The sequence below is a fragment of the Talpa europaea genome, assembly GCF_964194135.1.
Source record: "Talpa europaea genome assembly, chromosome: 8".
NCBI classification, from domain to species: Eukaryota; Metazoa; Chordata; class Mammalia; order Eulipotyphla; family Talpidae; genus Talpa; species Talpa europaea.
Window position 1 is genome coordinate 122,062,988 of NC_140075.1, and position 19,856 is coordinate 122,082,843.

The window sequence follows — 19,856 nt, forward strand, 5'->3', positions numbered from 1 at the left end:
CACACCCTCAAAGCTGCGAACACCCTCAACAACTCTGGGGTGAACTCAGAAAGTCACCTTCACTATCACTCAGAGGAGGGGCAGGCACGGGAGAGGCCTTGGGGCGCCTCTGGCAGGAGGCTTGGGGCTAGAGCAAGGAGCAAGTGGTGGCCCTCGGACCCCCGGCCCCAGCCTGACAGCGGGCCCAGGAGACCTCCCCCCGCAGCAGGGCAGCCAGGTGGCCACCAGCACGCCTGGCCGTGCGCCGTGCAGCCCTCGGCAGCCTGAGAAGGCAAACGTACCCACATAGCATCCTCGGTGGCCCCCTCAGCCACCTGCGCCCTGGGCTGGGGGGAGGGAGGCGCAGAGCAGAGGCCTCGCCTTGCATTCCTGAGAAAGCAGGAGGGGTGAAGGGGAGTGCCCCGAGGCAGGTCCCTTCTTGGGGAGAGGCGCACCCCCTTCATGCTGTGAGGACGGGGCCTTCCTGGGATGGTGCTGTCTTCCCGGTGGCCTTCCAGGGCCCCTGCGGCGACAGAGGGGGTGCGCCTGGGTCTGCTGGGCGGCGGGCAGCAGTGCTGCCCAGGGCCGAGCTGCACACAGGGGCCCCAGATCCGTTTCTAGTCGCCAGTCCCAACCCTGCTCAGACACGGCCCTCCCCGCCCGTCTCCCGGCGAGCCCGCGGCTGCCCGGCACACGGTCCACGGGGAAGACACCCGAGGGGGCAGGTCTCTCCCGGCGAGCCCGGAGGGGGGCCCTCAGGAGCCCGTCCTCCTCGCCGAGCCACCCCCAGGCTGCCCGCCCCCCGCACAGGGCGCGGTGCCCGCGTCCGCAGAGGCTCAGCGTCCACCGGGCGGGCGGCCACCCACCCCGGGGTGCTGACCGCGTGACCCGCCGCCGCGCCCAGGAAAGACCCGCGCGGCCCCGGCGGTGCCCCGCGCCCGGCCAGAGGCGCGCGGGCCGCCCCGAGTGGGCGCGCAGGGTCGAGGGCAGCGGCGGCGCCCGGGCAGGAGCGGCGCGTGCGGCCACCGGCCTCCACCGTGGGCGGCTGCGGGGTCGCTGCCCGCGTAGGGTCCGCGGGCGGCCCTGGGTCGTGGCGCCCCCACGCTCGGGGACCGCGGCCCTGCCCGGCGCGCGGCGCCCGCAGCCAGAAACCCGAGCGCAGCGCTGCGCGGGGCCGGGGGGCGGGGCGGGGTCCGCGCGGTGACCGGCGCCCCACGGGCCGCGGCGCGGGGGGGGGGGCGGGGCTGGCATCCGGGTCCCGCGTGACGTCAGGCCCGCCGGCGCCGCGCGGGGCCTCGCCGCTGCCGAGGCCGGGCCCTCCGAGTTCCGCCGAAACGAACGTCAGCAAGAGGGGCCCGAACAGGGCGGTTACCCGACGGCACAGAACCGGCGTCTGCAGCCGCCGGGACCCCAAAACGGCGGCGACCGCCGAGCCCCGCCCCCCCGCCCCCCCCCCGCCCCGCCCCGCCCCGCCCCGCCCCGCCGCCGGCCTATCCCGCGCCGCGCCTCCTCGAGTCCCGCCCCCAGCTCCCCTGCGCCGATCGCGCCCCGCCCCCCGCGCCCCAGCCCCGCCGGCGCTTCCCGCGCCCCTGCGCCCCGCCCCCGGCGCCCCGGCGCGCCCTTCTGACCCTCGACCTGGGCCCTGCTATTTCCCGCGCCGCCGAGTTCCGCCCACCGCACGCGAGCCCCGCCCCCCGGCCGCCCTGACCTACCCCGCGCCGCACCGCGCCGCAGCCCCGCCCCCGGCCTCGCCTCCAGCCTATCCCGCCCCTCGCCGCGCACGAGCCCCGCCCCACGCGGTGGGCGCGCGGCTGTAACGTCACGGGTCGCGCCGCCGCTGCCGGGCCGCGGCCATGCCCAAGCGGGGCTGCCCCTTTGCGGACGCGGCCCCGCTGCAGCTCAAGGTCCGCGTGGGCCCGAGGGAGCTGAGCCGCGGCGTGTGCGCCGAGCGCTACTCGCGGGAGATCTTCGGTGAGTGCGCGGCGGGGCTCCTCCCTGCGCGGGCCGGCGCCGCGCGCCCGAGGCCCGGCCGCGCCGGACCCGGAGCGTGGAGGAGCGGCCCGGGCCGGCGCCGCCGCGGGCCGAGCACGGGGCGCAGCGGGGCGGGGGCTCGAGGCCTGGGGGCAGCGGCTGCACGGGCCGGCGAGCAGCTCGCGGGGATGCCCAGTTCCGGGTCGCGCGCGGCGCCGGCGGTGTCCTGGAGGCCTTCCCGCCTGGCCCTCCCGCCCGGATTCTCAGGCCCTCGGTGCTGCTGGCCATCTCGGTGACTGGGGTGGCTCATGCCCGGGGGCAGGGGCCTAACGGCTGCGAGCTGGGCCCCGCGGCACCGTCACAGCACCGCGCGCAGGAGGAGGAGGAGAAAGAAACAGACGGATGCGCCGCCTTCGCCCTCCAACCCTCTGCGGCGTATGCGCTTCGCCCTTGGCGTTCAGTGTGAGGGCGATGTCCAACCTGAGCGCACGAGTGACCTGTCCTCTCTGCGCAAGCGACCACAAACTCTTGAGGACGAGGGTCAGCCTGCATCTCCAGCTGTGGTTCCATTGTGGGGGTCTGGAAGGCCCAGGAGGAGCTGGCGCCCAGGGCCTTCTCAGCCACCTGCTGACTTCACACTGGGACACGCAACTGGGACCTGCCCTGGCCGGGCTCTGGGAGTCTGTCGGGCAAGATAGAAAATCCCAGACAGGGCATCGCTGGAGCTGGTCCTGGGCACTGGATCTTGTGATCGCCCCAGGCGCCTGACATGTGGCCCAGGGTTAGCCTCTGCTCTGGGTGCTGAGTGCCCAGTTTAGCTCGGAGGGCGCAGGGCCCAGGGCCTGCCAGAGTCTGCAGGTTCTGGGGTGCTCTTGAAGCGGTCACTGTCGTGTGCTTGGCGAGCAGCCCTGTGGCAGTGAAGAGCACCCCTGGATGGGATCTGTGCGGTGTGGGGTGGCTGGGGGCCATAAACCCAGGGTCTGACAGAAAAGCAGTGGCAAAGAGGGCACTGGGTAGGGCTCAGAGTCCGGAATCTTCCTCCAGGAGACAGGGGCAACTGCGCCCCGATTGGGGGGGGGCAGAGGGGCCCACTTGCCAGGAAGCGGCATGGACAAGGTGGCTGGTGACGAGGCGCAGAGGTCACCTCGTGGACCCATGGGCTGCAGGGCTGGAAACAGGAGGTGCCGTTTTTCTCCCCCAGAAAAGACCAGGCAGCTCCTTTTCCGCGGAGCCCGGGCCTGTGCGCCCCACGCATGGGAAGAAGACTGTGCTGTGGCGGGCCTGCCAGAGCCCCCGCCGCCAGGCCGCGCGGGGGCCCCTCAGGTCTTGCGGGGGCAGCTGCTGATTGGACCAGATGGCCGACTGACTAGGAGCCGCGCCGAGACCGGTCAGTGACGGTGACTGCTTCCCCGCGTGGCACCAAGGGGGGCGTGGGGGGACCGCCGTCTCCGTGGGTGCCAGGCAAGGGGTCGTGCTGCATTTCTCACTGTCTGTACAGGAGGGGCAGAGGCCACCTGCTCTGGGGGCGCCCATCAGGCCCCGTGCAGGCACAGCCCTCCTGATTAGAACATTCCACCCCTCCACGGGCTGCTTGGTGGGTCTGGACAGGCCCGAGTGGGTCCACTGAGACTCAGTGGGATCAGGCCAGGCATTGAGATACTGCCCCCCCCCAACCCAGTGCTGGGACACCCAGCCTCTGCTGCACTTGCCCATGCACCCCCAGGCAAGGCAAGTTAGCTCCGGGGCCCCAGTGCTTGTTGTCCCTCTGGGCCTGACTGGCAGTGTCATTCCTTGCAGACCTGGTGGGCACAGCGCCCGGAGCCTGCTCCTCGTGCATGCGAGCTGCGGACGGCAAGGCGGCGTGTGGCCAGTGCAGCTGCGGGGCAGCGGCCCGGGCCTTGTGCGCCCTCGTGGAGTAAGTGCCAGCCAGGAGAGGGGCAGCAGGGACACGCCAGCACCCGTGGGCCTTTCTGGGGCACCCGCCTCTCCTGGCCTCCTGTGGGGGCCCACGGCCGCTACCTCCTCCTTGGCACTGGCCCCTCCCAGCGGCCGGCCACTCTTGGGGTGGGCAGTGCACCTGCCACAGGCCTTGAGCCGGCCACAGGATGGGAGCTATATTCCCACCACAGGCCTCCGCTCCCCTGCGGGTGCTGGTGTCTGAGAGGGGAGGACGACCGGGGCCCCTTGAGTGCTTGGGTTTGTGCCCGGTGATTCCCCCTTCTGCGTGTGAACTGGAAAGGGCGTGTACCCAGTGACAGTGGCCTCGTCCCTGGGCTGGGACAGAGCAGGAGGCGGGCAGGGGCGGCGCGTCCTGCCTCGGGGCACAGGAGCTGCCTGGCCCTGGCCCTGGTCTCTGGACATGTCCTCCTCCAAATTCATGACAAGCTGTTGGGGGCGAGGGCCCTGTCCCCGAGCCCAGGTGGCTGGTGCCGTGCCTACTACCTCCGTCCCGTCCCTTCCCGCGGTGCAGGAGAGTAGGTGGGCCAACAGGCGCTGGCTCCATCCTGGGCGGCAGAGGGCCAGGTCGTGTGGGCACCTGTGGGTAGGGTCCCGGGCACCGGGGCTCTTTCCTTGTGTTGGAGAAGCTCCTGTGCCCAGGTGTCCTCAAGCGTGTGGCCCAGCCTCTTGTCGGCATCGCTCCTGGTGACCCGTGATGCCCCTGAGCTGGTGTGCTCTGCCTCCTTTGGGCCGGGTACCAGGTGGTCCCGGGCCTCTGACCGAGTGGAAGCCGGCCAGGCCTCAGGCCAGGTGGCTGGGCCTTCTCTCCCTCTTGGCACCCGCCGGTGCCTTCTGGGTGTGGGCCAGGTCAGCCAGCGGCGTCTCCCCAGGGGACACGCTCGCCCTGACCTGCCCCCTTCACCCCGCAGCTGCAGCGCCGACCCCGAGAAGCCGCTGTGTGCCGGCTGCGCCGTGCTGGAGAGCTGAGCATCGGACACCGCGCATGGACACCGCAGGCCTGGGGGTCTCTTTTATGTTTCGTGTTCCTGATGGCTGTGAATAAATAAACTTTATATTTGACACGAGCACTGATGCCAGGAGTGAGGGCGTCTTCTTTGGGGAACCTGCCAGGTGCTGCAGGAGCCCTAGAGCTGTGGGCGGAGCGCCAGGCAGTGGGGGGCATCTGCGGCATTCCCGTTTAGCGGGGAAGCAAAGTCTCAGAGGGGATGGGGAGCCCCAGCCTGTCCTGAAGCACAGGGGCACAGACCGGGTTGGCGTCCGCTGGCTCCTCTGCTGGCCTGGGATCCCAGGCCCCTGCCGGCTCTGGGGATGAATGGGGTGGGGCCCCAGCCCTGCAAAGAGCCCTGTCTGAGGGGAATGGGCTCATGGGTGCGGGGAGCCACGGGGCGGGGGCTGCACCCTGGGTGCTGGGGCCACTGGCCGGTTTTGGGGGGTAAGTGATGCTGATGTTGGGGGAGGCCCAGCCTGGGGTCCTGGGCCGCTCCCAGGGGCCACCACACACAAGCCCCGGCTGGTATGTCTTCGCCGGTGTCCTCGGGGCTGCGCGCGGTGCCTGGAGACCTCTTCTGGCGCGTGGGGCGTATCTCCTCCTGGCAGCCCCAGGTGGAAACGTACCCGTGCTGCTGCGGGCTGCTGTGCACACAAGGGCACGGGGTGGCGCACCCCAGAGCTGCTGGGTCGCGTAGGTGGGGTGACCTCCTACTTGCCCAGGGCAGCTGCACCATTCACACCCCGGCCACAGCGCCTGGCCCGGCTCCTGCGAGTCTGCGGGCATGGTCCTCTCCTTGGGCCTGGCTTCCTGGGTCCCACACGCTGTGCTCCTTGGCTCTGCCCCGAGGACACGCAGGCCGTCCAGGCCGAGCTGCCCCATGCTCCCTGCCTGACGCCCCTCCAGCAGGGGGGGCAGCCATGTCCAGGCACCCCCATCCTCTCCCCAGGGTCAGGCTCTGCATGTAGGGGTGCCCTGGCCCAGGGCCGTGCTGGTGGCCAGTTCCTCTCTCTGCCACCAGGGGGCGCCCACAGCACATACTGCTGGGCTGTGAGCACCACCCCTGAGGCCCCCTCGGGGCAACAGCTGCTCCCCACCGGGTCCAGCTCGCTGAGTAGCCCCACACGCTCATGTCCTGAGCCAGTCCTGGGTCCCGCGGGTCCTTCCCGGGCCCGGGATCTGCCGGCAGATGGCCTTGGCAGCCGGGTGACACCCCCCACGCCAGCACGGGGGCAGCTGGGGCGTCTCTGGCCAGAGACGGGGAGACATTGCTGAGGCCACCCCTAGGGCCTTGACGCGGGAGGGTGTGGAGGCCGGCTGCCCACCCCCCAGTCCTTCACCTGCCACCCAGCAAAACAAGCCACAAGGTTGAAAAGCAACTTTTATTGAAGATCTTGGAGGGAAAGTTTCATGTAATAGTAAAAATACTAAAGTTGACTGTTGTAAAAAACCACCTCGTGCAGCGCAGCGTGGGCCGGGCGGGGGCAGGGGTGCAGCGCTGGGGAGGACAGTGCGGTCCCGGGGATCCTGCGCGGGGATGGAGCCCAAGGGGCAACCTCGCCACTGGGCCCCGGGCCGGCTCGCGGGGCTCACGCGCCCCGCCCTCGGGCTCCCCGGGCCCCAGCGCCTGGGCCCAGGCCAGGTCTGGAGAACAAACTGGATGAAATAAATTAAGAAAACCTGCAGGGTCATTTCCTCCCGACCTGGCGGCGCGCCCGAAAGGTGTCCCTGTCCGTGTGGGAGCAGCGGCCTGCCCCGGCCGGGCCAGGGCGGACGACGGAGTGGAGTCCCGGCGGCGCCCGCTCAGGCCGTGCCGCTGGCCGAGTAGGAGAACTGCGGGAAGTGGGGCCGGCGCTCGCTGTCCACGCACTCCATGCTGTCGTCTGCGGGGACACGAGGGGCGGCGTCGCGACTCGGCCCCCCCAGCCTCCCTCCCCGACCCGGGGCGCAGCCAGCCCCGCCCCGCCCCCAGGGCCAGACTGTGGGCGCCGTGGCCTGAGGAAGTGGGGGGGGCTGCCCACCTTGGTCGGGCGGCGTGATGGTGATCATCTGGGCCGTGAACTCCTCGTCGAAATACCTGGTGTCTGTCTCCGAGGTGACCTGAGGCTTGAAGGGGGGGCTGAGCTGTGGGGAGAGGGGGGTGAGGGCCTCGCTCTGCACTGCCCAGCGCCCCTCCCAGTGAGCCGCCCCCAGAGCCACTGCACCCTCCCCTTACCGCCTCCCATGTAGGTGCCACGGGGCCCTGGGCACACCCTGTCTCTGGCTTTCTCAGTTTCCTTAGTGAACCGGGCAGGGATGAAGGGGGCGGCCATGGAGAGAGGCGCACAAGGCAGCTCCCAGCCCAGCCCCCAGGCCCACCCACCCCCTGAGCAGGGCCCCCGGGATGGGGGGTGCTCATGAAGCCGTCTGTCCCGGCCCCTCACCCTCCTGGTGCAGCCTGCCTCCCACAATCCCAGGGAGCTGGGGGCAAGGCGGGCTGGGCAGTGCTGAGAGCTCAGGCCCCAGCAGCTGCCAGTGTGAGCCTCAGGCCCGGGGCAGGCAGGATGAGCCCTGGGCTCAGGGCCGCCAGCCAGGGCGAGGCTCAGAGACCACAGTGCAGCCAGCAGTTGGGCTGCAAAAGATCCCCCACTGCCTGGAGGACAGTCCTGCAGGAACCTGACCCTGGCCTGGTGAATTAGTGGGATCCTTGGGTCCAGACTGAGCAGGTGTGGATTCCTGGTAGGGCACCCCAGGAGGCAGCAGGCCTCAGGGCAGGATCTTGGACCCCAAGTATGAGGAGTGGGGGTGCCTGTCCTACAGGGGCAGGTGGGCTGGAGACCAGGCAGAGGCAAGCCCTGTGGCAGTGCCCAGCACCATCAGCCCATCTTTCTGAGCTAAGCGAGCAGAATCTGCCAGCCTGGTCCAGGGCATGGGACTCTTAGGTCCCTCGGAAATCAAAGAGCAGAAGAACACATGCAGGAAGCGACTAGCCCCTCCTGGCAAAGCCCCCCACCGTCCCTGCACACCCACAAAACAGGTCTGGGTTCTGCCTGCAGCAGGAGGGACTGCGGTGGGCAGTGTCCACACCCACCAGCCTCTGGAGGTGCAGTGAGCACCCCTGGCATGGCCACAGCACAAGTGCAAACTGAGCCAGGCAGACAAGGGCAGGGCCAGCATGAGTGGGCGGGCTGGCCAGGCAGGCGTGGGCAACCTCGCACCTTCTTCTCGTACACATCCTGCCACACGATGCTGGCGAAGAAGCGGTGCTGCATGATCTCCTTGGCATCCTCGGAGCCCCCTCCCAGCCTGGGGACGAGAAGGGCCAGCGGGTCATGGCGTCACTGCCCGCCCACCTGGCTCATGGGCAGCCACACCCCAGGCAGTGGGGGACACAGGGGCAGTGGGCAACACCCGGTCAGTTGGGGTCCCCGGGCAGCAGGGACTGACACAGCCTCTGACCAGCGTGTCCTCAGCTGGGGGGCAGCGGGGGTGGCTGAGGGGCCCCCGCCTCGGCCTGCGGAGCGCTGTCCGGCCGGCTCTGGACCAGCACATGGCCTCTGGCCGCCCAGCTCACCTCTGCTTGGGGTCTTTCTTCAGCAGCCCCCCCAGCAGGGACTTGGCCTCAGGGCTGAGCGTGCGCGGGAAGCGGATCTCCTCCATGAGGATGAGCTCGAAGAGCTTCTCGTGGTCCTGGTTGTAGAAGGGCAGGCGGCCGCACAGCATCTCGTACATGACCACGCCCAGCCCCCACCAGTCCACGGCCCGGCCATAGTCGTTGTCCTCCAGCACCTGGGGCCACAGATCCCGCGACAAGGCTGGACTTGGGGGCCGGGGAGGACGCAGGGCTTAGGCAGGCTTGGGGCGGGGGGACCCGGGAGACATGACGGCCCGGGTAGGCCACGGGGGAGACTCAGGGTCCTGGGGGGGGTACGAGATGGCAGAGGGGGACACGGGGGAACCGGAGGGGAAGCAGGGGAAGCTGGAGGGAACCGCGGCACAAAGGGCGGGGGGCGCTCCCGCAGCCTCAGGGCCGAGGGGGCACAGGGCCGCGCCCCGCACCGGCGCACCTCACCTCGGGAGCCAGGTACTCGGGCGTCCCGCAGAAGGTCTTCATGGTGGCCCCGTCCTTGATGCCCTCCTTGCACAGCCCGAAGTCGGTGATCTTGATGTGGCCGTCCTTGTCCAGCATGAGGTTCTCCAGCTGCGCGCAGGCCAGCGGGTCGGCGGCGCCCCCAGCCAGGAGCCCATCCCCCCGCGAGCCCCCCACCCCCACCCCGCGCGCCCCGCCGCCCACCTTGAGGTCGCGGTAGACCACGTTCTTCTCCGAGTGCAGGTAGTCCAGCGCCGACACGATCTCCGCGCCGTAGAAGCGGGCCCGGTCCTCGGGGAACACCCGCTCCCGGGACAGGTGGAAGAAGAGCTGCGGGACGGGCGGCCTGAGCCCCGCGCCGGTCCCGCCGGGCCCCGCGCCCGAGCCCCGCGCCCGCGCCCCGCACCCCCGCCCACGGCCCCGCGCCCGCGCCCACCTCGCCGCCGTTGGCGTACTCCATGACGAAGCAGAGGCGGTCGTGCGTCTGGAACGAGTACTTCAGCGCCTGCGGGACGCGCAGCTGGGGCGGCCGCCGGGCAGCCCGCGCCCCCCCAACCGCGCCCCCCCCCCTCGGACCCCAGAAGGGGCGCTTCCCCGCGGGGCGCTCCTCGGGCCAATCAGGGGCGCCCCCACGACGGCCCGACCGGGAGTCAGGGCTGGGGCCACCTCGTGCTAACGGCCACGGGACACAGGGGACCCCGCCCGGAGGGGGCGGAGCAGAGGCCGCAGGCCTGGACACGGCGGCTCCACGCCCGCGCGCCCACCTCCCCGGGTGGACAGGGCCCGGGAAGGACCCTCAGGCGGCGGGATGGCCCCACCTCCGCGGGCCGCCCCCCTCCCGAGCACAGCTGGCTGGGTCTGCACGAAGGGGCAGCTGATTCCCAGGCGCGCCCGGAGACAGGGGACGCTCCCCACACCAGAGGACAGGGCCCTGGACCCCTCCCTCCTGGCCGAGCCCCAGAGGACAGGGGCCTGGGGGCACAAAGAGCTTCAGGCCTTGCTGCCAGGACTCCCACCCTCCCAGCCTGGGCCCCAAGGGGAAGCAGTGGGAAGGCGGGGGGCACTAGGGAGCTCGGGCCAGAGCCTTGGGCACAGCAGAGGGCAGACCCAAGCAGCAGCCCCACCTCAGGCGGCCGGCAGACCCCCCGGGAGACCTGCCGTGGCCAGCCCAGGAGAGCAGTAGCCGTCCCTTAGAGACCACTGACCGCCGCCGAGGCCCTGTGCACACACGCAGGGGACCCACGGGTGGAGCGCTGCCAGGGGGCCCAGGGGACGCAGCCCGCACTCACGGTCAGGAAGGGGTGCCGCGAGTTCTGCAGGACGCGGTTCTCTGTGAGTGTGTGGGCCACCTCGTCCTGGACAGGAGGACAGGTGAGCCGCAGGCCCGTGGCATCCCCACCTCGCACCCCCACCCCCACGCCATGGCCCCGCCCCGCCCACCTTGGCCACGATGACCTCCTTCTTCAGGATCTTCATGGCGTAGTAGCGGCCCGTGGCCTTCTCCTTCACCAGGATCACCTTGCCGAAGGTGCCTTTGCCCAGCAGCTTCAGGTACTCGAACTCATTCATGGTCTGAGGGGCAGCAGGTGGGCTGTCACCGCGCGCGCAGCTCCGCCAGGCACCGGGGACCTGGGGCTGGCCGGGGCAGCGGCTTGGGGTGGGGCTGGTGGGGCGCCCGTGGGACCTGCCCCCTGGCGGTGCGGGCCTCACCACACGGTGCTTGGGCTTGGTCAGGGACACCTCCATGTCCTCCGCCCCGGAGTTATCACTGGGCGAGCCGGGCCGGAAGTCCATCATCATCTCCTCCTCCTGCTTCTTGAGCCCGTCGGCCACCGTCTGGATGGCGGTGGTCCACTCCTCCCTGCAGGGCAGCATGTGAGGCCGGTCCCGCAGCCACACGGGCGCCCCACCCCCGCCCGGTGGCCGCGCCCTTCCCCGGCCGCAGGGCCCTACCGCTCCTCGGGCGTCTCCACGTGGAAGGTCCGCTCGATGACCGTGGTCCACTGCAGGCAGCGGATGATGAAGGTGTTGGGCCTGGGCCGCTCCGTCTTCATCAGCTGGCACTCTGCGGGGCCAGGGTGTGGGCAATGGGCAGCCTGCCCGGGAGTACAAGCCCCCCTCTGCAACCTGTTTCCCTCCTTGTAAAACAGGGCTGGGACTGAGCTCTGGAGCTGTAGGGTGGCCCCAGAGAGGGATCTGGACCTGAGTGGGGTCATTCCCAGGTGACCCCACACCTGCCTGCAGTCTCAGCCTCCACCGTGACCCAGGAAGGAGTCTCCTGGGGTAGTGGCTCGGCCCGCCAGGAAGCCCCAACCTGCTACTTCCCGAACACGTGATGCCCACCTCTGACCCCGGCCCTCCGACCACCGCGGGCAGGGAATCTGGACACCATGGCAGGATAAGCTGTGTGGAAGGGGCCTCCCTGGTGGCCTGAGTGTGACCCCCAGCCAGGGAGCTGACCCGCAGGGCGCAGCAGACCTCTCCTGTCTCCCCGCTGCTCCCCTCAGCAGTGGATTTCAGTGGATCCACCTGCTCTGCTCCCCACTCTGTCTCTGGGGAGTCCTCTCACCCAGCACCTCTGGCCTGTACCCCAGTTCTTGTATGCAGATAGAAATAAACTGCAGAAGCGTGAACACCTGGAATGCAGTCATCTGGCATATGCACACCTGGAGCACGCACACACCTGGAGCACACTCCTGGAGCACACTGGCATATGGCCACACCGAGGTGCACACACATGGCCTGAGAGGGTTGTGTCAGTCAGGGCGCCTCTGGTGGGTGCTGGCCCAGTCTTTGTGAGGCGGGAGGGGGCACTGGACCAGGGCAGGGCCTCCCACATTCCAGCGTCAGGGCCCGGCAACCTCGGGGGCTCGGCCAGCGCACCAGAGGGCAGGGGGAGAGGGGCAGTCTGCCAGGCCAGGGTGGGCACCCTGATGGGGAGGGCACCCATGTCCTGTCCAATGGGGCCGGGAAGCAGGGGTAGAGACCAGCGTAGCCACCTCACAGCCCCAACCCAACCCCACCGGCTCAGACATCTGTCCAGACCCTGCCAAGCCTAAGGGCCTGGGTTCCGCTGCCCACCGTGGAGTCCCTCCCTGAGGAGAGGCCTGGCCTGGAGACCTGGATAGCTCCAGGCCCCTTCCGTGGCTCTGTATCCACCCCCAAGGCCCTGGACTCAACCTGGGGAACCAGCCTAAGGGGCCTGGTGCCCCTGGCGAGGGACAACCACCTGCTGAGCCCCAGAGCCCACAGCCCCAAAGAGGCCGGGGCGTGGCACCTGCTTCCGGTGCCCCAGCGCTGGGTCCTCTCTACCTGCTGCTCCGCTCAAGCTTGAGGCGCACTGGGAACAGGGGTCAGGGCTCAGAGGCAGGGTCCACAATGCCCCTCAGGAACCCCCAGCCCGGAGCCCGGAGGGCAGGGAGGCGGGCTGTGTCCCCACCCTGCAGCGTGGGCCAGGCTCGTGGGCTGGGCATCTGGGCCAGGACAGAACCTGAAGCCAGCACCGGGGTCGGCCGACGCGGGGAGCCACACAACAGGGGGGTCGAGCCAGCTCACGGGGCCACAGCCCAGCCCCCACCAGGCTCTTTCCCCAGCGGGCAAGCCCCTCCCGCCTGCAGACGCCCGGGGGCAGCCGGGCACACACTCACGGGCCACGGAGAAGTTGTTGAGGGGGGACTCGCGCTGCTCCGTGTCCTGGGGCCGCTCCTTGTACCCGATGAACGTGCCGTCATTCTTGAGAAGGAAGTAGCGGGGCCGCCAGGTCTTGATGTACTCCCCTGCGGGCACCGGGCGGTGAGGGCGGCGGCCCCCCTCCCCCCACCCACAGGCCCCGCCAGGAGATATGCCCCGGGCGGGCGGGCGGGATACAGGGCTTCTGGTGTTAAGCCTCCGCCTGAGACAAGCCCACCCCACCTGTGTGGGAGAGGGGCCAGGTGGGCGCCCCACGAGGCAGCCGCGGAGGCCCTGAGAGGCTGGCCCAATCCAGCGGCTTCCTGGAAGAGGTGGCACCGTCCAGCAGGTACCGGCAACAGCTCGGGTATGGGCTACCCGCTTGGGCTCCAAGCCAAGCTCTCCCCTCGCACCCAAGTCCAGCCAGCACAGTCATTGAGGACAGCGGCACACGGGTTGCCCACCACTCGGGCCCTGGGGTAGGACAGAGCCTGGCACTTGGGGGCCAGCACAGCACCCAGAGCAGCACTCAGGCTCACCTGGGCCAGGCGGGCCTGGCCCCTGCGGACACACGGGGACGGGGCCCGGACTCCAGCCTGGAGGCCATGCCCCGACCCCCGCCCACCCAGGCCGAGGCCCTCCTGGGCTCTGCGCCCGCTGCAGCAGCGAGCAGATGTCCTCCGCGACACCCCGGCGACCATCATTTTTCATACTGACACCCAGAAAAAATGCTCATTTACATTTTGCCAAGCAAGGAGTTTGATGACCACAGAGAACTCACTGATTAGGCGGCTGCTCCATCAGAGGGGCACGCGCCCCTGCTCTGCCCGCTTCGCGCCAGGCTGAGGCACGCCGGCTCCTGGGGCCACACGAGGCCACGCCTGCCCACCTGCGCGTGCCACCCAGGGGTCGGGGTAGCCACCCTCCCGCCCCTCCGGCCCCGAACCAGGCCAGGGGCTTCAGCAGCCTCCACAGGAGGCCCCCCACCCCTACTGAGCCACGGGGTGTGGCTGGAGAGCAGGGTCTAGGGAAGGAAGCTCTCCTGGCAAGAGGTCCATAGCCCCGCTGGCCCAGTGACCGGACTCTGCCCCTGACCAGACCCCTCCAACAATTGCCCCTGGGGCGCCCAGGCCCTTACTCTGCACCCCCAGGGCCAGCAGGGTCGTGGGAGGCGGGCTACTGCTCGCTGCCTGCACCCTCCTGCTCTTCCCACGGGGAAGGGCTATGCCTGCAGCTCCAGCTGGGGCCACCCCAGGGCACCCACGGGCTGGAGGTCCTGGCCTTAGGCAGAAGCTGCCTCACCCCCAACTCTCCCAGGCCGGTGCAGCCCCCCAGCACCCTCCTTCCCGCTGACCGCGGCCCCAGCAGAGCGGCGCGGCCCGCGCCCATGCCTGTGCCACCCGCCTGTGCGCGTCTGGCGCTGTCGGCCCCTGATGGAGTGCCTCCCCTCGCCGCCAGCTGCCGCTCCCCGGGACGCTGCCTGCGCGGGAGAGCGATGGCGCCGCGCCTGCCAGCCCCGAAAATCCATCTTGCTCCACCAACTGCCGCCGGCCCCACCGCGCCGGCCCAGCCCCCCGGCGCGCGCACATGTCCCAGCACGCATGGCCTGCACCGCAGACCCCATGCCGGGCGGTGGCTGGAACGGAGCTGGGCACGCGGCCCCCGTAGCCACAGGGGCCTGGCCCACCCGGGGCCAGGGGTCTGGACCGGACAGGGTGAGGGACAGCACAGGCAGCCCCTCAGAAGCAGGCACGGCGGCTCCGCCTGGGGCCAGACCCCGAGACACACAGACCCCTCCTTCATGTCCGGACACCACCGCCAGCACGGTCCAGCCCGGCGGCCCTCAGGAGCCGCAGGCAGTGCCCGCTGCGCCCAGGACTGTGGCATTGTGAAGAGGCCAGCCCGGACAGAACAGCAGCAGGCGGCCAGCCCAAGGCCCCCTGGGCCTGCGGGCAGAGATGGGGCAGGTGGCCGCGAGTCTGCCCTCAGGACCCCGCCTCCTCCACTCCAGGCCTCACCCCGCACCCCCACACCACAGGTGGGACTGGCCTGGGTGTGCCTCCCTGGCTCAGCCACATGCCCCTCTCGCCCCACCCCTGCAAATGCTTCAGTGGGGGCCGCAGCACCGCCCACGAACTTTCCGACACCCCCCATCCACGCCGCAGAGACGCGCCCACCAGGCCGGGGCCACCGTGAGGGCCAGTGCAGCTCAGCCTTGCTCAGGGTCCTCCCAGAGCCCTGTCCCAGGGTGGGGCCGCCCCCGCCACCTGGAGACCGGGGCCCCAAAGTGGCCATCCCAGGCCAGCCCGCCGTGGCGTGGGCTGAGGAAGCAGGCACCCGGGGGGGCTCCCGAGCCACCATGCCCCCCACCTGTCCCTGGTGAGCCCCAGGAGCAGGAAGGGGACCCCGGGGAAGAGAGTGTCCTCACTGGCAGCCGAAACCAGCCAGACGGGGCTGCTGGCCAGGGGCGGAGAACGGGTCCGGCGTGGCAAGGCCCAGCCCGGTGTCCCGGCCGCAGCCCTGGAGCAGGTGTCACCAGGCCCAGCCCGGCCTGCCGCCCGGCCCGTTCCAGCCCCGTCCTCCACAAGCCCCAGCGCTCGGGAAACTGCCAGATAGACACTTTGCCGCGGCGGCTGGCGGGGCGCCAGGCGGCACCGAGCTGTTTCTCCACAGCAAAGTGAGCCCCAGCAGGCCCGGGGAGCGGGCGCCAGCTGACAGCGCGGCCACGCGGCCCCCCGCCGCCCGCACATCCATCCTCCGGCAGCTGCGGCCCTCCCTCCTCCCGCTGCAGAGCAGCCCGCGGGGGGCCGCCCCCACCCCCCACCCCCGCCGCCGGTCACCGGCCTGCCAGAGCCGCCGGCGCCCTGGACCGGGCAGTCGGAGCCAGGTGGGGAGGAGAGGACCACACCCCAGGGCCCCGCGGGGACCCCAGCCTGCTCCTGGGGGCTGAGTCTCCCGGGGGCAGTACCCACGGGGTCTAGTTTGGCCAGAGGCGAGCAGGGGTTCTCTCTGTCCAGAGGAGGGGTGTCCCTTGGGGGGGACACAGGTCCCCAGCCCGGCTGGGCCTTGAGCCGGCCTCACTCCCAGAAGCCCCAGCTGGCAGGACAGAGGGGCCCTTCATCCGCCCAGCCCCGGGGCCAGGCGCAGCCGCTCCTGAGCAGTGCTCCAGGCGCAGCGAGGACCCCCCGCCTGCAGGGGCTGTGCTTAGGGAGCCCCCACCCATGACAGTGACCGGGCCTCTGGGCAGATGGGATCTGGGCACCAGGACCTGTACCCCAGGGCAGCGGACACAGACCCCACACCCGGGCATCCTGCCCCAAGCCTCTGCCGGGCGGCATGGGGCAGCCCCAGCCTACCCCAGGCCTCTGAAGCCCAGGTCTGTTCCTGGAGGTTGGAGGGATATGCCGAAGGCAGCATGGAGGAAGCGGGGTGGACGGGGATACCCCCTCCCAAGGGCTGGTCTGCGCTGCTGCCCCGACTGGGCCCCCGGCCTGGGCCCTCTGCCAAGTGGCCAGGCAGGAGCAGGGCTGGGCGGGTCCTGGGGGCGCCTGAGCCCGGCGCCAACAGTGGGAGCCTGTCCCGGGCGGGCCTGGAGCCCTGCAGAGCGGGAGCCGCTGGCTCGGGTTGCGGAGGGCCCCGGGGAGGGCGCTGGCCCCGAGCCTGGCCAGGGCGTGCCGGGCAGAGGGGACGCCAGCCGTGGCCGAGCCAGTTCCCTCCCCAGCCCTTCTAGGAACAGACCAGGCGCTGCCAGCCGGCCTCTCCGGGAGCCGGCCTGGGAGGGGTCTGGGCGGTCCCCCGGGTCCCTGGGCACAGCATCCGGCCACCTGCCCAGAGCCCCAGGAAGACAGGCGCTTGCCCTGGGAGACCCCTCAGGCCCCAGACATGGCCACGGGTGACCCCCACCCCAGCAGCAGGCCACCAAGCTTCCTCTTTTGTTGTTTGTTTGGAGGGAGAACCCCAGACGCTCACAAAACAGGAAGCTCGGCCCCCACACCGCGGCCGGCCCCCTCCGCCGTGCACCGCCACGCGCAGACGCCCGCACCCGCCCTGGCTCAGCCACCCGCCTGCCCGCTCTGCCGGGGCCGCTCTGCACCCTCGAGGCCCAAGGCTCCATCCACGTGGCCTGGGGCCACCCCCGGGGTCTGGCAGCCAGCTGGGCGAAGGGGCGGTGTGCCCACAAGGCCCAGCTCCGGCCGGGGCCTGACCAGCCCCGGCCCTGTGGCCTTTTGCACCAGCACTCCTGGGGGCCTCGCCCAGAGGTGGGAACCAGCCCCACAGGCCTGTTCCGGTGTCTGCCCAGCCCCGCCTCCTCCACACAAGAGCCGGCTCCTCCGTGTCCCTGCGGGCACCCCAGGACGGATAGGTGGAGGTCATCAGGCTCACAGCTGGCACCCCATGTCAGGGCCATGCCTCAGGCACAGGCCTGGCCATACCTGGGGCAGCAGTGAGGGCCCTGGGCCAGCTCCCCTCAGGACTCCTGGGCCAGCTGGGCAGGGCTGGCCAAGGCCCGGCCAGTTCTGCTGGGGATGGGCACAGACTAGTCCACAGCTGGGTCTCTCCACCCGGGGTCCTTGCCATCCCTCAGACGCAAGCCCCAGGCCACGTCAGTGAGGCTCCCTAGCCTGTGGGCTGCAGGGAGCCGCACAACCCAGGCCACTCTCCAGCCCCTCCACTCCGGCCAGCAACTGCCTGCCCCGGCCCTGGGCTCCGCCAGCAGGACCCCGGGTGGGGGTCGGCCAGGGCAGCTCTCCGAAGGGCGGGGTATGGGTGGGCCCCGGCTCAGAGCCCCAGGTTAAGTGGGGAGGGGCAGGCGTGCCCCCAAAACATCTGCCCAGACCAGGCCTGTGGCCTGATGGCAAAGCCAGAACCACAGGCAGAGCTCAGCCCGGCCCATGTCCAGGGAGCCACGTGTGACACGTGGGGCCTGTGCCGCGACTGCTGAGCCTGCTGAGCCCCGACCCGCCTCCTTGGAGCTGAGCCCACGAGCCCACGCTCGGCCAGTTGCTCCCCAAACCAGATGCTACCTGCCCAGCCGGCACCCCCACGCCCATCACCTCCCAAGCCTCCCGCACAGAGGCCAACTCTCCCCTGCACCAGCCCCATGGACGTGCTAGACACTGGGCCCAACACCCCTGCCCTAGAGGTGGTGCCAGCCTGCAGCACACAACTTCGGGACCTCCCAAGGGGTGAGACTCCCCACCTACCTTGGCTCTGGACACCCAGGGCTGCCGCCACTGGACACGGAGTGTGGCGTGGGGAGCTGTGACCACACCCCGGCAGCGGCAGGGCCTCAGGCACAACTGGACGCCCCCGTCTCGGGAAGGGGTAATGTTACGGGCCTCCAGCCCCACACTGGGGTCTCCTTCGGCTCCCCCAACATCTAACTCATGCTGACCCCCCACCAGGTATTCTCTGCACTCCCCCATGTCACCCCAAAGTCTTGCACACAAATCCGGGCACAAAGACAGACTAATACACAATGGCCAAGGTGAGGTGGCCCAGGCTGCGGAGAGGCTGCGCCAGCTCCCTGCCCCTGACCGGTCTCTCCAAGGTCTCCCCTCACTGCACCTGTGTACATGTGGGGAAACTGAGGCCCAAGGAGCCGGACAGCCGAGTCAGGTTTAAACCAATTTTCTAGAGGCCCCCAGAGCCTCTGACGCCCACACCCTCAGCTCTCCGGAAGGCGCAGCCCAAGTGGCACCGGAGCCTGCTGGACAGCAAACACCCCAGTAGCTGAACAGGGCCCCAGCAGCCTTCCACCTAAGAATCAATCAACAAACGCTGGTCCCGGCCCCAGGGAAGGACTGTGTTGTACACACACAAGGATGGGCCGAGCAGGCCTTGAGGCTGGGAGACAGAGCAGGCAGGGGGTTCTGGACACAGGAAGTGGGCCTCCCAGTGAGCCCAGGGGTGAGCGTGGGGGAGGGGCCCGGCAGCCAGGCGCAGGGCCCCCGCCAGCCGCAGGACCTGCAGCTCGCTGCCCTCCCGCACGGCCACCGCAAGCACTCAGCATGCGGCTGACCACATCCTCGGCCTCTCGGGTCTGCAGCCCATCTCTGCCTCTCCCAGCTGCCCCTGCAGCTTCCCAGGCTGCAGGGAGCTCCTGTGCCGCCCTTGGTGGGTGGGCCTCCCAGCCTGGTCCCCCCCAACCGCGTGTGGCTCCTGGAGGGCACAAGGACTGCCCGGTGGCCAGTGCGGCCTGGGGTCACCAGAGCTTTGGGAGGGGACAGGTCTGCAGGAGGAAGTGGGGTGAGGGCTGCTCCCTGGCCTGGGGCACCTGGAGCTGAGGGGCCTGTCCCTCCATGGCCATCCCAGGGCCTGCAGGACAAGGGAGCTGGGGCCAGGCTAGAAAGTGCATGAGCAGAGGGGCACCGGCAGGCACTGGACTCAGATGGCCCAAGCCTCCACGCCCCAGCCCCACAGGCGGCGGCAGGCACCTGGCCAGGCCCCAGTGCCCAGCCCTGCCCTAGAAGCCCCGGGGCACGCCAGGCCTTGGAGGGGCCCCAGTGTCCTCTGCCTTCCAGGAAAGCTGGGCCTGCGGCAATCCCCGCCCACCTGACTGGGCCCCGCCCCGTGGCCACCCCAGCACCGGCACCAGCCACTACAGCACCTGGAGGCCTCTCCTTTCCCCAGAGGCCCGCAGGGTTAGCGCCCCCATGCTAGGGGGACGCTGCGCCCTGGATGCCCCAGCTGCCCAGGCCACTGTCCCCGCCCGGGGCAGCCTGGCAATCAGCCACGTCGGGACCCTCCCGGCTCACCTCGCTTGTGCAGCCAGCCCTCCTTCACGATGGCCACGTCGGCCATGGTGGCCGTGCGCCCACAGGACGGGGCGCCGCTCGGCACTCAGCGGGGACTCCCGAGGCCAGCAGCAGGCCACCGCCTCTGGAAGGGATGAAAAGGGGTGTCAGGCTGAGCCCGCCCAGCAGCACAGCACCCCTGGGTCTGGCCCAGGTCAGTGGCCTGCCCCCTTCCTCCCCGAGCCATCACCTCCCTCACTGCCCCCCAAACCCCGATTTAGGGTCCCTGGCACAGGGGTAGCTCCCCTCTGCCCAGACAGACCCCTCAGGCCTGAGCTCACGCCCGGCTCCCCGACCCCAGCCGCACGTCCCCGGCCAGTCCCCGGCCTCTGAAGAAATCAATCCCACCCCCTGAAGCCCCAACCTGCCGCCCCGCGGAGGCCACCTCTTCCCAGCAGCCCCTCTGACTGCTTGGTGCCCGGCG

General features: G+C 70.5%; 2 protein-coding genes across 3 annotated transcripts; one reads left to right on the plus strand and one right to left on the minus strand.

Moving 5' to 3' along the window:
* The first annotated feature begins 1,705 nt into the window (after positions 1 to 1,705).
* On the plus strand, positions 1,706 to 4,911 carry SIVA1 (SIVA1 apoptosis inducing factor). Its single transcript, XM_084240946.1, has 4 exons — positions 1,706 to 1,950; positions 3,152 to 3,337; positions 3,748 to 3,865; positions 4,818 to 4,911. The coding sequence occupies exons 1-4, from the start codon at positions 1,833 to 1,835 to the stop codon at positions 4,873 to 4,875; spliced, it is 480 nt and encodes a 159-aa protein (XP_084097072.1). The 5' UTR covers positions 1,706 to 1,832; the 3' UTR covers positions 4,876 to 4,911.
* A 1,789-nt stretch (positions 4,912 to 6,700) lies between these two features.
* On the minus strand, positions 6,701 to 19,439 carry AKT1 (AKT serine/threonine kinase 1; the record flags this gene model as incomplete). 2 transcript variants are annotated; one of them, XM_084239876.1, is made up of 13 exons in its annotated part: positions 6,701 to 6,780; positions 6,919 to 7,021; positions 8,095 to 8,182; positions 8,451 to 8,665; positions 8,949 to 9,077; positions 9,171 to 9,296; positions 9,403 to 9,471; positions 10,256 to 10,321; positions 10,407 to 10,538; positions 10,677 to 10,827; positions 10,920 to 11,031; positions 12,614 to 12,742; positions 19,394 to 19,439. In XM_084239876.1, the coding sequence occupies 13 exons, from the start codon at positions 19,437 to 19,439 to the stop codon at positions 6,701 to 6,703; spliced, it is 1,446 nt and encodes a 481-aa protein (XP_084096002.1). The 2 variants fall into 2 exon arrangements, with proteins under 2 accessions (XP_084096002.1, XP_084096003.1); XM_084239877.1 differs by lacking the exon at positions 9,403 to 9,471.
* Between the last annotated feature and the right edge of the window lie 417 nt (positions 19,440 to 19,856).